General features: G+C 42.8%; 1 protein-coding gene across 1 annotated transcript in view; it reads right to left on the reverse strand.

The window, feature by feature from the left end:
• LOC111952984 (phosphatidylinositol 3-kinase regulatory subunit gamma) overlaps positions 1–12,511 on the reverse strand; it is a 34,690-nt gene extending 22,179 nt beyond the window's left edge. The window contains exons 1-2 of the mRNA XM_023972035.2: positions 12,208–12,511; positions 136–869 (exon numbers count right to left, since the gene is read on the reverse strand). Coding sequence (XP_023827803.1) covers positions 136–460 — 325 coding nt within the window. The 5' untranslated portion in view covers positions 461–869; positions 12,208–12,511. The remainder of the gene's footprint in view (positions 1–135; positions 870–12,207) is intronic.
• Between the last annotated feature and the right edge of the window lie 65 nt (positions 12,512–12,576).

Here is a 12,576-nt window from a genome sequence, read left to right on the forward strand (position 1 = left end):
TTTGTCATTATGGGGTATTGTGTGTAGATTGATTAAATAAAATGTTTTCCTCACCAATGTTGAATTCAGGCTGTAACAACAAATTGAGGAATAAGTCAAGGGGTATGAATACTTTCTGAAGGCACTGTGTCCTACCTTGCTGTGCTGGGGGAGGCTGAGGCCTGGGGGCTGCTGGGAGGGGTCTCTGCTGCAGAGGCTGGTTGGGCGCCACATACATCTTCACAGGCCCCACATACTGGACATATGTCCCAGGGAAGTCTCCCCTCTGCTTGGTGCGCTTGTTGACTCCCACCATCCATCCCAGGTGATCCGGGTGCTCCTCGTCCCCATCCTTTAGCCCAAGGAATGTCAGTGACGTCTTGCTGACGGTCAGTATGTCCCCTGGCTGGAGGTCAAGGTCCTCCTCCCAGTCTTTGTTATAGACATAAAGCGCTATGAATTGGAAGCCCTCTACAGCCATGTGCAAAGATGTCCAACTATGATACACACTGACCAGGGCAGTGAAGTGCCAGAGTGTTGAGGATGTTAATTGTGATGGCAACACTATTCAGGAATCTTCAACTAAATCTAAGAAGCATGACTGATCTCTGAGTGTTGGTGTGAATGGTTGAAACTCAGACCTGGCCTGTGTTTGAGAGATAAAGCACTTTCTTTAGCTTGATCCCCCGGTGCAACCAGACAATGGAGCAGAGAAACGGCATTGGCAACATGCTCTTTGTAAAGACCCGAGACTTGCAGGTAAGTGCTGAACCAAAGTAGGGTTTTGATTTACACTGGTACGGTCTAGGAATGAGTGGTGCAGGGCAGGCACTTCAGTGACTCTGAGCACTTCGTATTGAGAATCTTCCAAGTGTTCCTGGTGGAAAGCTCTACAGAAGACAAAAGACACAGATTCAGAAAAGAAAACATTAAGCAAATGAAGCAAAATCAATTCTTTTTTTCCATTTAAAACCTGTCTGAACTGGGAGCTAAACGTTATCCCATCCATTTTTCCCATAAGGATACCCCACATATAAATCTATGAAACTGTCAACTGAAATGTAAAAAGGGCTAGCCTAGGCCTACGTTCCCCTTGAATAATAAGCACCAAGTGTTCTTAACCTCAGTCAACTATCACAGACACTCAACTAATTCAAATCTTATGACACTACTAACTTAAAGGGACACTGCGACATTCCGGCATTTGTTCTACTTCAAATCAAATTGTATTTGTCACATGCTTACTTACAAGCACTTAACCAACAATGCAGTTAAGAAAATACCTACAAAAAAGTAAGAGATTAGAATAATAAATGATTAAAGAGCTTCAGTAAATAACAATAGTGGGTCTATATACAGGGGGTACCGGTACAGAGTAAATGTGGAGGCTATATACAAGGGGTACTGGTACAGAGTCAACGTGGAGGCTATATATAGGGGGTACTGGTACAGAGTCAACGTGGAGGCTATATATAGGGGGTAGAGGTACAGAGTCAACGTGGAGGCCATATACAGGGGGTACCGGTATAGAGTCAAATGTGTGAATGTGTGGGGGCACCGGTGTTGAGGTAATATGTACATGTAGGTAGAGGTATTAAAGTGACTATGCATACATAATAACAGCGAGTAGCAGCAGCGTTGGGGGCGGGGGGGGGGGGGCAATGCAATAGTCTGTGTAACCATTTGATTAGCTGTTCAGGAGTCTTATGGCTTGGGGGTAGAAGCTGTTTAGAAGCCTCTTGGACCTATATTTCACGCTCCGGTACCGCTTGCCGTGCGGTAGCAGAGAGAACAGTCTATGACTAGGGTGGCTGCAGTCTTTGACAATTTTTAGGGCCTTCCTCTGACACTGCCTGGGATAGAGGTCCTGGATGGCAGGAAGCTTGGCCCCGGTGATGTACTGGGCCATACGTACTACCCTCTGTAGTGCCTTGCGGTCGGAGGCCAAGCAGTTGCCATACCAGGCAGTGATGCAACCCGTCAGGATGCTCTCGATGGTGCAGCTGTAAAACTTTGAGTGTCTGAGGACCCATGCCAATTTTTTTCAGTCTCCTGAGGGGGAATAGGTTTTGTCGTGCGCTCTTCACGACTCTCTTGGTGTGCTTGGACAATGTTAGTTTGTTGGTGATGTGGTCGCCAAGGAACTTGAAGCTCTCAAACTGCTCCACTACAGCCCCGTCGATGAGAATGGAGGCGTGCTCKGTCCTCTTTTTCCTGTAGTCCACAATCATCTCCTTTGTCTTGATCACGTTGAGGGAGAGGTTGTTGTCCTTGCACCACACAGTCAGGTCTCTGAATGGGTTAGAGTGGGTCTAGGGTTTCTGGGATAATGGTGTTGATGTGAGCCATGGCCCGCCTTTCAAAGCATTTCATGGCTACAGACGTGAGTGCTACGGGTGGGTAGTCATTTAGGCAGGTTACCTTTGTGTTCTTGGGCACAGGGACTATGGTAGTCTGCTTGAATCATGTTGGTATTACAGACTCAGAAAGGAAGAGGTTGAAAATGTCAGTGAAGACCCTTGCCTGTTGGTCAGCGCATGCTCGGAGTACACGTCCTGGTAATGTGTATGGCCCAGCGGCCTTGTGAATGTTGACCTGTTTAAAAGGTCTTACTCACATCGGCTGCGGAGAGCATGATCACACAGTCGTACGGAACAGCTGATGCTCTCATGCATGTTTCAGTGTTACTTGCCTCGAAGCGAGCACAGAAGTTATTTAGCTCGTCTGGTACGCTCGTGTTACTGGGCAGCTCTCGGCTGTGCTTCCCATTGTAGTCTAATAGTTTCCAGGCCCTGTCACATCCGACGAGCGTCCGACCTGGTGTAGCACGATTTGATCTTAGTCCTGTATGGACGCTTTGCCTGTTTGATGGTTCGTTGGAGAGCATAGTTGGATTTCTTATAAGCTTTCTTAATGTCGTCGTTCAGCCACGACTCAGTGAAACATAAGATATTACAGTTTTAAATGTCCCGTTGGTAGGATATACGTGCTTTCAGTTCGTCCCATTTATTTTCCAGCGATTGAGGGCAGATTAGCCACTCGTCGCCTGATCCTCACAAGGCATCCTGATCTCTTTCTGCGAAACCTACGTTTCCTTTTTCAGCGAATCACGGGGATCTGGTTCTGGTGTCTGTAGTATATCCCTTGTGTCCGATTCATTGAAGAAAAACTCCTCGTCCAGTTTGAGGTCAGTAATCCCAGTTTTGATGTCCAGAAGCTCTTTTCGCCCATAAGAGACGGTATCAGCAACATTATGTACAAAACAAGTTACGAACGCAAATAAACTAACAAAATAGCATGGTTGGTTAAGAGACGATAAGACGGCAGCCCTCCCCTCCGGTGCCATACGGTGCTAGAATCAGATGAACTTGTGGATACCATTTTTATGTCCCTGCGTGCAGTATAAAGGAAGTTAGCGGTAGTTTCACGAGCCGCTGCTAACTAGTGTTTGCGCAATGACTGGAAGTCTACAGGTACATTAGCATTGCCGACTCTGTGTAAGTAGAACAAGGGCTTACATGCCACAATCTCAAAGTATCCCTTCCAATGAAATGAATTATAGTCAATAAATCAAGCCGTAATCAATCTGATCTTAGGTTAGGCCATCTATTTTCCATCATGGTTCAATGACTTGCACTATTGCATCGAGTAAAGTACAATATCTTAATTGCGTGTTCATTTAGCCTGATCTGCAAAATATTACCCTGACTTTAAATAATGGGGAAACATCACAGTACTTACCTATGGATATGATAACTAAGTTCTCCCCACAAAAAGTTACAGTGGTGTGTTTACAATGCACATCTACAGCAAGAAGGTTGAGGCCAACAATCTGCTTGGCAACTCAGCAGATTTACTCAAAAGCCAGTAAAAAAAACCTGCAATTTGATTTTGGATATAGCTCAGTTCAGTTATTTAACCTTTATTAGTTCTAGTCTATACCTTGTGCTGCCTGAGTTGCCATTCAAAACAAACTCACTATTCGGGATGTGAAGATTCCAGTATAGCAAAAAAATGCCCATGGCAAAAATGAAAACACGAAGCAGGCCAAACTCTTTGGTCCATTAATACCATGCTGTATGGAAAATAAATGTGACTCTGGATCACAAATTGGGTTGCACATTTTGGGGAATATTCAAGAGATGGAAACTTTCCGTGGGAATTAATGGAAATATATGCAAATTAATATTAATACCATTTAAATGTAGTTTTTTTGCATTGGATATATTTACCAAATCATATGGAGACAGAAACATAAACATTTTACTGTATCATAAGTGTATCATAAGTAGACATAATTGTAAATGATTAAATCCTTCCAATAGAAAAATAAAATAATAGTTACGAATTGAACTTTAATTAAATGAGTTGACTCTTCACATGGGATGATTTCACTGAACAACAAAATAAATGGAATATTGAATGATCCATCGCATCTCCCMAAAATATTTTCAACATACATCTGTAAAATGATAGTTTCTAGACTAAAGCTTTGGTTGTCTTCCTCTCAGGCTTCCATGTCTTCTCCCTGGACCTCCTCAGTGTCCACCCTCTGAGGTCTCATCTTCACGGTCACTTTCCAACCCTGTTGACGATGGCTCGTTGTCAGGCTCAAAAAGCCTCAAATTTGCCCTGATGGCCACCAATTTTTCAACCCTTGTATTGGTCAGCCTGTTGCCTGTTTTTTTGTGTGTGTTCCCAAACAAGGATCAGTTGCACTCTGAGGTGGCTAATGTTGGTGGGATTTGGAGGATGATGGAGACAACAGGGGAAAGAGCCTCAGATCCACAAAGTCCCTTCCACCAGGTGGCTGATGAGATATGTTGGCATGGCCATATTGCATCTCCATCCCAAACCCCTTGCTTGGAAGTGTACTTCGCCAGATTGCCAAGAACCTTTCCCTCATCCAGGCCAAGGTGGCGAGACACAGTAGTGATGACACCATAGGCCTTGTTGATCTCTGCACCAGACAGGACAACGAAAGAAAGTTGATATGAAAACCAATAGAACAGGAGGGAAAAGCTGGTTAATGGCATGAGGAAGTCATTATGAAATAATTGACTCCATGTTTTTACAGATGGATTTTCGCATGGCTACTTTGAAGCAAGGTAAGACATGCCTCATTATTTRAAGTAAAGTAAAACATTCAGGTTTTACGTGGTCCCGTGTGGCTCAGTTGGTAGAGCATGGCRCTTGCAACGCCAGGGTTGTGGGTTCATTCCCCACGGGGGGACCAGGATGAATATGTATGAACTTTCCAATTTGTAAGTCGCTCTGGATAAGAGCGTCTGCTAAATGACTTAAATGTAAATGTTAAACAATTATACTGCCACAAGYTCACATTGCAAAATGGTGGGTGACGCGTTGATAGTCAACGGTAAGCAGGCTACAGCCTATACACCCGAATGGGAGGCGCGCATTAATTACAAGTTGCAATTGAGAAATAAGAATAGCTCCTTTAATCGTGGCTACCAACGTTTTGAATACGCAATTGAATTTATAATTGTTATTTGTTGCTTAGAAAAGCAGGTTTCACTCTAGCTACTCTCGCGGTGGCAGGCTATTCCGCTCCTCAAACTAGGCTCTGTATGCTGTGCGCGTGTGAAAAAATACATGACTAACAAAAATGCACAGGCGCCAATTTAATTCCACAAATTATGCAAATTCCCCTATGGACTGATAAGCATGATGGCCAAATTTATTTTCGGCAGCTAACCAAGTCAATTTTAGATAATTAGAAGTTTTAACTGAGGATAATGAGGATCTTAGCATGTAGTAATGATGGGGGAAAATACAGATAGTTACATGTCGCAATATTATTTTGGGACGAAATATTTCATCAATATTTGACTCCCAAGTTTTTTTTGCTACTGTTGGTAGCATTAGCTAGCGCTAGTCAACTTTACCTGCGCTAAAACTCTGTGATTTTTCATTCTATAGCTTGTTCTCCATCTTCTTTTGAAATAGTGAGTCATGTTTTTAGCACTTTTATTTCCCTGACTGATCATAACTAGTTCTCATAACCTCTCGTCTCTCTACAACAGGCAATATGTTTGTAACATCAAATCGCTAAAAAAAATCTAATTCAAATAAATCGCAGWATTGAATCGCAATACATATAAAATAGTGAAAATCGCAATACAAGTCGTATTGGCACCTAAGTATCGTGAAAATATCCCTGGCCCTGGCCATTCTCAGCCCAAGCATRAAGGCTTACAATTAATAGATTTGGTCTTGTTTAGGCCTACCTGGTGGATTTAAACCCTTGTGTTTGGAAAGACATCAGTAAACCAGATACAGTTTACTAATTCTGTCTGATAAATCTCTCACACATGCTTTCTTAATCCTCACACTAGTAAAAGTGCACCATTGATCATGCAAACCAAACACTGAATGTAATTTGAAAGTGACTGTATAAGATGCTTGGACCTAGAATGCTTCTGCAACAGCCATTATCACTCAATGGGTAAATAAGACATGTGTCTCTTGACACAAACTGCATATTCACTGCTTATTACAGGCAATCGTCGTGCAAATACTTTACTAAGACATTCTAGTAGTTACAAAATGAGCTAGGGAAATTAATTTCACTGGTACATCTTGACGTCACTGCAGCTAAATCACCTTGACTTTGCATGTGGACAATGGCTTAGGTCTTATGTTGCCATCTGAGTACAGCATAAATACATATTATTTATAGTGGAGCTCATTGAGAGCTCATTCCTCCTAAATTGATGAGTTCTCCTCTGTCCCGTAGCTCATCTAAGAACGATGCAGCTTGAAACGAGCCATAACACAGAGACATGCACCCAATCCTAAATGCAATGCTAGATTATGGCTAACAAACAACTGGTATGGCGATGATGGAAATGAAATAACGTAAAGACATCATAGGGCAACACTCACCCACCTTTAGGCAGAGAGCGAGAACTGGCCGGGGCACAGCGGGTTTGCAATTCGACAACCTTTGAGTGCAGCGGAAAGGTGCCAGGGTGGACACGTGGCACTGATATACCCAACCATAGGCCGCTGTCCTCACGCCATCCTTAACCCCCTCTATTCTGCCTCAACACCCTTTTAAAAAATCCTCTCCTTTTGGTTGTCCTGTCCTTAAATACACAACCATTCTGACGATGTCACTTCCACTGTGCGGTCCATTTCCATTTGAAAGAAACATCTGCCTTATTCAAGGTACTTTGAATATTCAAAAAAAATCTAAGTATTTCTGTTTTTACAGTGCAACACAATAGAACAATGTGGGTTTTGAGGATAAAGATTTCACCGTCATAGGATGGTTAATCTTAGTCACAATGATTTTTACAGTTTGAGAGCACCTCATGCAGAAGGGGGACAGGATCAAGAAGAGGGGGGAAAAAACTCACTCATCAATAAATAAATAAAGGAAGTCACTGTTGCTACAGAGAACGAAAGCTTAGTGGTCTCCTGGATTCCTATTGGGCAGTCTGCTGCCATGTGCCCAGGAATCACCAGAGATGCTCTAACAAATCAAGGAAATGTTCTAATATTAGAAAATGTATCTAGGCAGTGATCGCTTTTGACCCTCTAACTCCAACTTAATCATTTTCGACTTCACTAATAGTAAATGGGTGAAGTGGAAGTAATTGCGGACAATTTATAATTTTAATACAGGCACAGACAACACACAGTGCATTCGGAAAGTAATCAAACCCCTTGACTTTTTACTCATTTTGTTATGTTACAGCCTTATTCTAAATTTGATTCAATTGTGTTTCCCCCCGCATCTACACACACACAATACCCTATAATGACAAAGCAAAAACAGGTTTTTGACATTTTTGCAAATGTATTAACAATAAAACTGAACTAAAACTGACATTTACATAAATATTCAAACGCTTTACTCAGTACTTTGTTGAAGCACCTTTGGCAGCGATTACAGCCTTGAGTCTTCTTGGTTTTAAAGTTCCAAGCTTGGCACACATGTATTTGGGGAGTTTCTCCCATTCTTCTCTATAGATCCTCTCAAGATCTGTCAGATTGGATGGAGAGCGTCGCTACACAGCTATTTTCAGGTCTCTCCAGAGATGTTTGATCAGGTTCAAGTCCGGGTTCTGGCTGGGCCACTCAAGGACATTGAGACGTGTCCCGAAGCCACTCCCGCTTTGACTTGGCTGTGTGCTTACGATCGTTGTGTTGTTGGAAGGTGAACCTTCGCCCCAGTCTCAGGTCCTGAGCGCTCTGGAGCAGGTTTTCATCGAGGATCTCTCTGTACTTTGCTCCGTTCATCTTTGCCTCGATCCTGACTTGTCTCCCAGTCCCTGTCGAAAAACATCCCCACAGCATGCTGACACCACCATGCTTCACCTTGGGGATGGTGCCATGTTTCCTCCAGACTTGATGCTTTGCATTCAGGTCAAAGAGTTCATTCTTGGTTTCATCAGACCAGAGAATCTTGTTTCTCATGGTCTGAGAGTCTTTAGGTGCCTTTTGGCAAACTCCAAGCGGGCTGACATGTGCCTTTTACTGAGGAGTGCCTCCCATCTGGCCATAAAGGCCTGATTGGTGGAGTGCTGCAGAGATGGTTGTCATTCTGGAAGGTTCTCTCATCTCCACAGAGGAACTCTGTCAGAGTGACCATCGGGTTCTTGGTCACCTCCCTGACCAAGGCCCTTCTCCCCCGATTGCTCAGTTTGGCCAGGCGGACAGCTCTAGGAAGAGTCTAGGTGGTTCCAAACTTCTTCCATTTAAGAATGATGGAGGCCACTGTGTTCTTGGGGACCTTCAATGCTGCAAAATTGTTTTGGTACCCTTCTCCCAGATCTGTGCCTCGACACATCGGAGCTGTATTGAATTTACCACAGGTGGACTCCAATCAAGTTGTAAAAACATCTCAAGGATGATTAATGGAAACAGGATGCACCTGAGCTCAATTTCAAGTCTCATAGCAAAGGGTCTGAATACTTGTGTAAATAAGTTCTTATTTTTATTTTTAATACATTTGCAAACATTCCTAAAAACCTGTTTTCGCTTTGTCATTATGGGTTATTGTGTATAGATTGATGAGGACATTTAACAATTCAATTTAGAATAAGGCTGTAACGTAACAAAATGTGGAAAGTCAAGGTGGCTGAATACTTTCCCCCTGCTCATATTCTGTATTTTACTACAAAATAGAGATCACACAGGTTTAAGAATACAGCAGGCAACATTATTATTTATAGATATACAATACATTAGTGGACTCGGCTAACTCGGCTCCCTTCAAATTAGTGGACTCGGCTAGTTCAGCCACACCCGTTGCTGACAGGTGTCTAAAATAAAGCACAAACCCATGCGATCTCCATAGACAAACATTAGCAGTAGAATGGCCCGTACTGAAGAGCTCAGTGCCTTTCAACGCGGGAACGTCATAGGATGCCACCTTTCCAACATGTCAATTAATCTGCCCTGCTAGAGCTGACCCCGTTCAACTGTAAGTACCGTTATTGTGAAGTGGAAATGTCTAGGAGCAACAACGGCTCAGCCGCATAGTGGTATGCCACACAAGCTCACAGAATGGTACCACCTAATGCTGAAGGGCGTAGCACGTAAAAAATAGTCTGTCCTTGGTTGCAACACTTACTACCGAGTTCCTAACTGACTCTGGAAGCAACATCAGCATGCACAATGTAAAGCTCGCCGCCATTGGAGCAGTGGAAACGCATTCTCTGGAGTGATGAATAGCGCTTCACCAATTAGCAGTACAACGGACAAATCTGGGTTTGGCGGGTGCCAGGAGAATGCTACCTGCCCCAATGCATAGTGCTAACAGTAAAGTTTGGTGGAGAAAAAATAATGGTCTGGGGCTGTTATTCATGGTTCAGGCTAGGGCCCTTAGTTCCAGTGAAGGGAAATCTTAACGCTACAGCATACAATTACATTCTAGACGATTCAGCAGTTCCAACTTTGTGGCAACAGTTTGGGGAAGGCCCTTTCCTGTTTCAACATGACAATGCCCCCGTGCACAAAGCAAGGTCCATACAGAAATGGTTTGTCAAGATCGGTGTGGAAGAAATTGAATGGCCTGCGCCGAGCCCTGACCTCAACCCCATCAAACACCTTTGGAATGAATTGGAACGCCGACTCCAAGCCAGGGCTTATCGCCTAACATCAGTGCCCGACCTCACTAATGCTCGTGGCTGAATGGAAGGAAGTCCCCGCAGCAATCGAACATCTAGGAGGAAAGCCTTCTAGAAGAGTGGAGGCAGTTAGAACAGCAAAGGGGGTACCAGCTCCATATTAATGCTCATGATTTTGGAACGAGATGTTCGACGAGCATGTGGTGTATTATTATGAGATCATTTAAAAGCCCAGTGGAATCAAATGTAATATTCCTGTGTTTTGTGTATATATTTCAAATACAAAGTTGGAATAATACTGTGAAATTGTGAACATGATGATAATGCCCTCATAGCGCAAGAGCTGTTTGAAAAGACCACCTGAAATTTCTGCCTGTTTTGGTGGGATGGCGTTTTGGCCTGCCTGGACATCACCAGTTGGTAAATTAGTTAATAGACCTTTCCCCTCCCAGACAGTCCTAGAACAATTCTTGCTCGTCTTTCAGTTAATAAATTGCCTTTAACAAAACAGATATAGGCCTAGCCGATTGATGCTCAGATGGATTAAAATCCAGCATACTAACGATTTAACTCGTGTCCACATGGCCCGTTTTAATTGCTAGTTGGCCTATTTTAAATGAATTTGTATGTGTTAGCAAATAAAATAGACCAAAACCATTACCCTATCCTATGTTAACCAGCCATAATACAATTGTTTTGTCATCATGGCTAATCCAATAATATATACTGAACAAAAATATAAATGTAACATGTAAAGTATTAGTCCCATGTTCCATGAGCTGAAATAAAAGATCCCAGAAATTTTCCATATGCACAAAAAGCTTATTTCTCTCAAATTTTGTGCACACATTTGTTTACATCCCTGTTAGTGAGCATTTAGTCCTTTGCCAAGATAATCCATCCACCTGACAGTTGTGGCATATCAAGAAGCTGATTAAACAGCACGGTCATTACACAGGTGCACCTTGTGCTGGGGACAATAAAAGGCCACTCTAAAATGTACAGTTTTGTCACACAACGCCACAGATGTCTCAAGTTGAGGGAACGTGCAGTTGGCATGCTGACTGCAGGAATGTCCAACAGAGCTGTGGCAAGAGAATTTTATGTTCATTTATATACCATAAGCCGCCTCCAACGTTGTTTTCGAGAATTTGGCAGTCCAGCCAATCGGCCTCACAACCGCAGACCATGTGTAACCACAACAGCCCAGGACCTCCACATCAGGCTTCTTCACCTGTGGGATCATCTGAAGAGGGGTGCTGAGGAGTATTTCTGTCTGTAATAAAGCCCTTTTTTGTGGGGACAAATATTCTGATTGGCAGGCCTGGCTCCTTAGTGGGTGGGCCTATGCCCTCCCAGGCCCACCCATGGCTGAGCCCCTGCCCAGTCATGTGAAAGCTATAGATTAGGGCCTAATGCATTTATTTCCTTCTATGAACTGTAACTCAGTAACATCTTGGAAATTGTTGCATTTATATTTTTGTTTAGTATAAATAAATAGCTAAATTAAGTTGTCAACTGCAAGGCCTATTCACTATAAATATATATATTTGTTAAATACATTTCCAGTGCTTGGTTTTTGTTTAGCTTCATACTTTGGTTACACCGTATTCCTAGTTACACCTGTCTTTGGCCATTTTATGTCATTTTAAGCCATTTGACCCATGTCGGCTTTGTCAGGAAAGAAATGGTGAGACATTGATGATAGGACAAATATATTCAGTTATATTTAAAAGAGGCACAACCAAACATAATATGAATCGTTTGTTATATGCAAGGGATGCCTTTTGACAGTCGTGGCTACAGTTGCAAACATGATCGTAATCCAGCAAACTCGTGCCAGCTGGAGGATTTTGCGGGGGACCAACCCTGCTAGCTGCAAAGATTCGAAACGCACTGGCCCAAGCATAGTTAGTTGAAGACGAACATGTGACAATACTTGTTTGCTATCTAATAAACTGCAATATGTGCCTATTGTTTGTTAGTTACTAGAAGGGTTTACTGTATCATGTAACTGGCGAATAGCTACAGAGGCTAGTAACGTTAARCCAGTTTTGCAAATTTGCTTCTCGAGCCCCCTCCACCATTTTCCAGTTTAGGGGAAAACTTTAAAACAAAAAATACTCACCGTAAAATATCCTTGAATGTTTAAACTGGTTCAAAAGCTAATTTAGTCCTCATAAAAGCTATTTTCCTTGTTTCGTTTGCTTCTTAAATCATCACAAACCTAAGTTCCCTGCCATGTTCGTAGAGAAGATATCGAACTACATCGATAGTCAGACCAGCGAAACTTGTGTCCACTGTGCAGCTTGCTGTACGTGCACCAGCCGTACGGAAACAAACGAACGTAGCCGTAATTACACGACGTGTTGTATGTAAAGTATGGTATACAGGCTGTAAGATGTGGCATACAGTATACCATCCAAAGAGGGGACCAACAACAAATGTAAGCATAAAGCCATGTGAGTGCATTCATTACAATTCAGTGAACAATATA

Source organism: Salvelinus sp. IW2-2015, linkage group LG26, assembly GCF_002910315.2.
Source record: "Salvelinus sp. IW2-2015 linkage group LG26, ASM291031v2, whole genome shotgun sequence".
In the NCBI taxonomy this organism is placed as follows: domain Eukaryota; kingdom Metazoa; phylum Chordata; class Actinopteri; order Salmoniformes; family Salmonidae; genus Salvelinus; species Salvelinus sp. IW2-2015.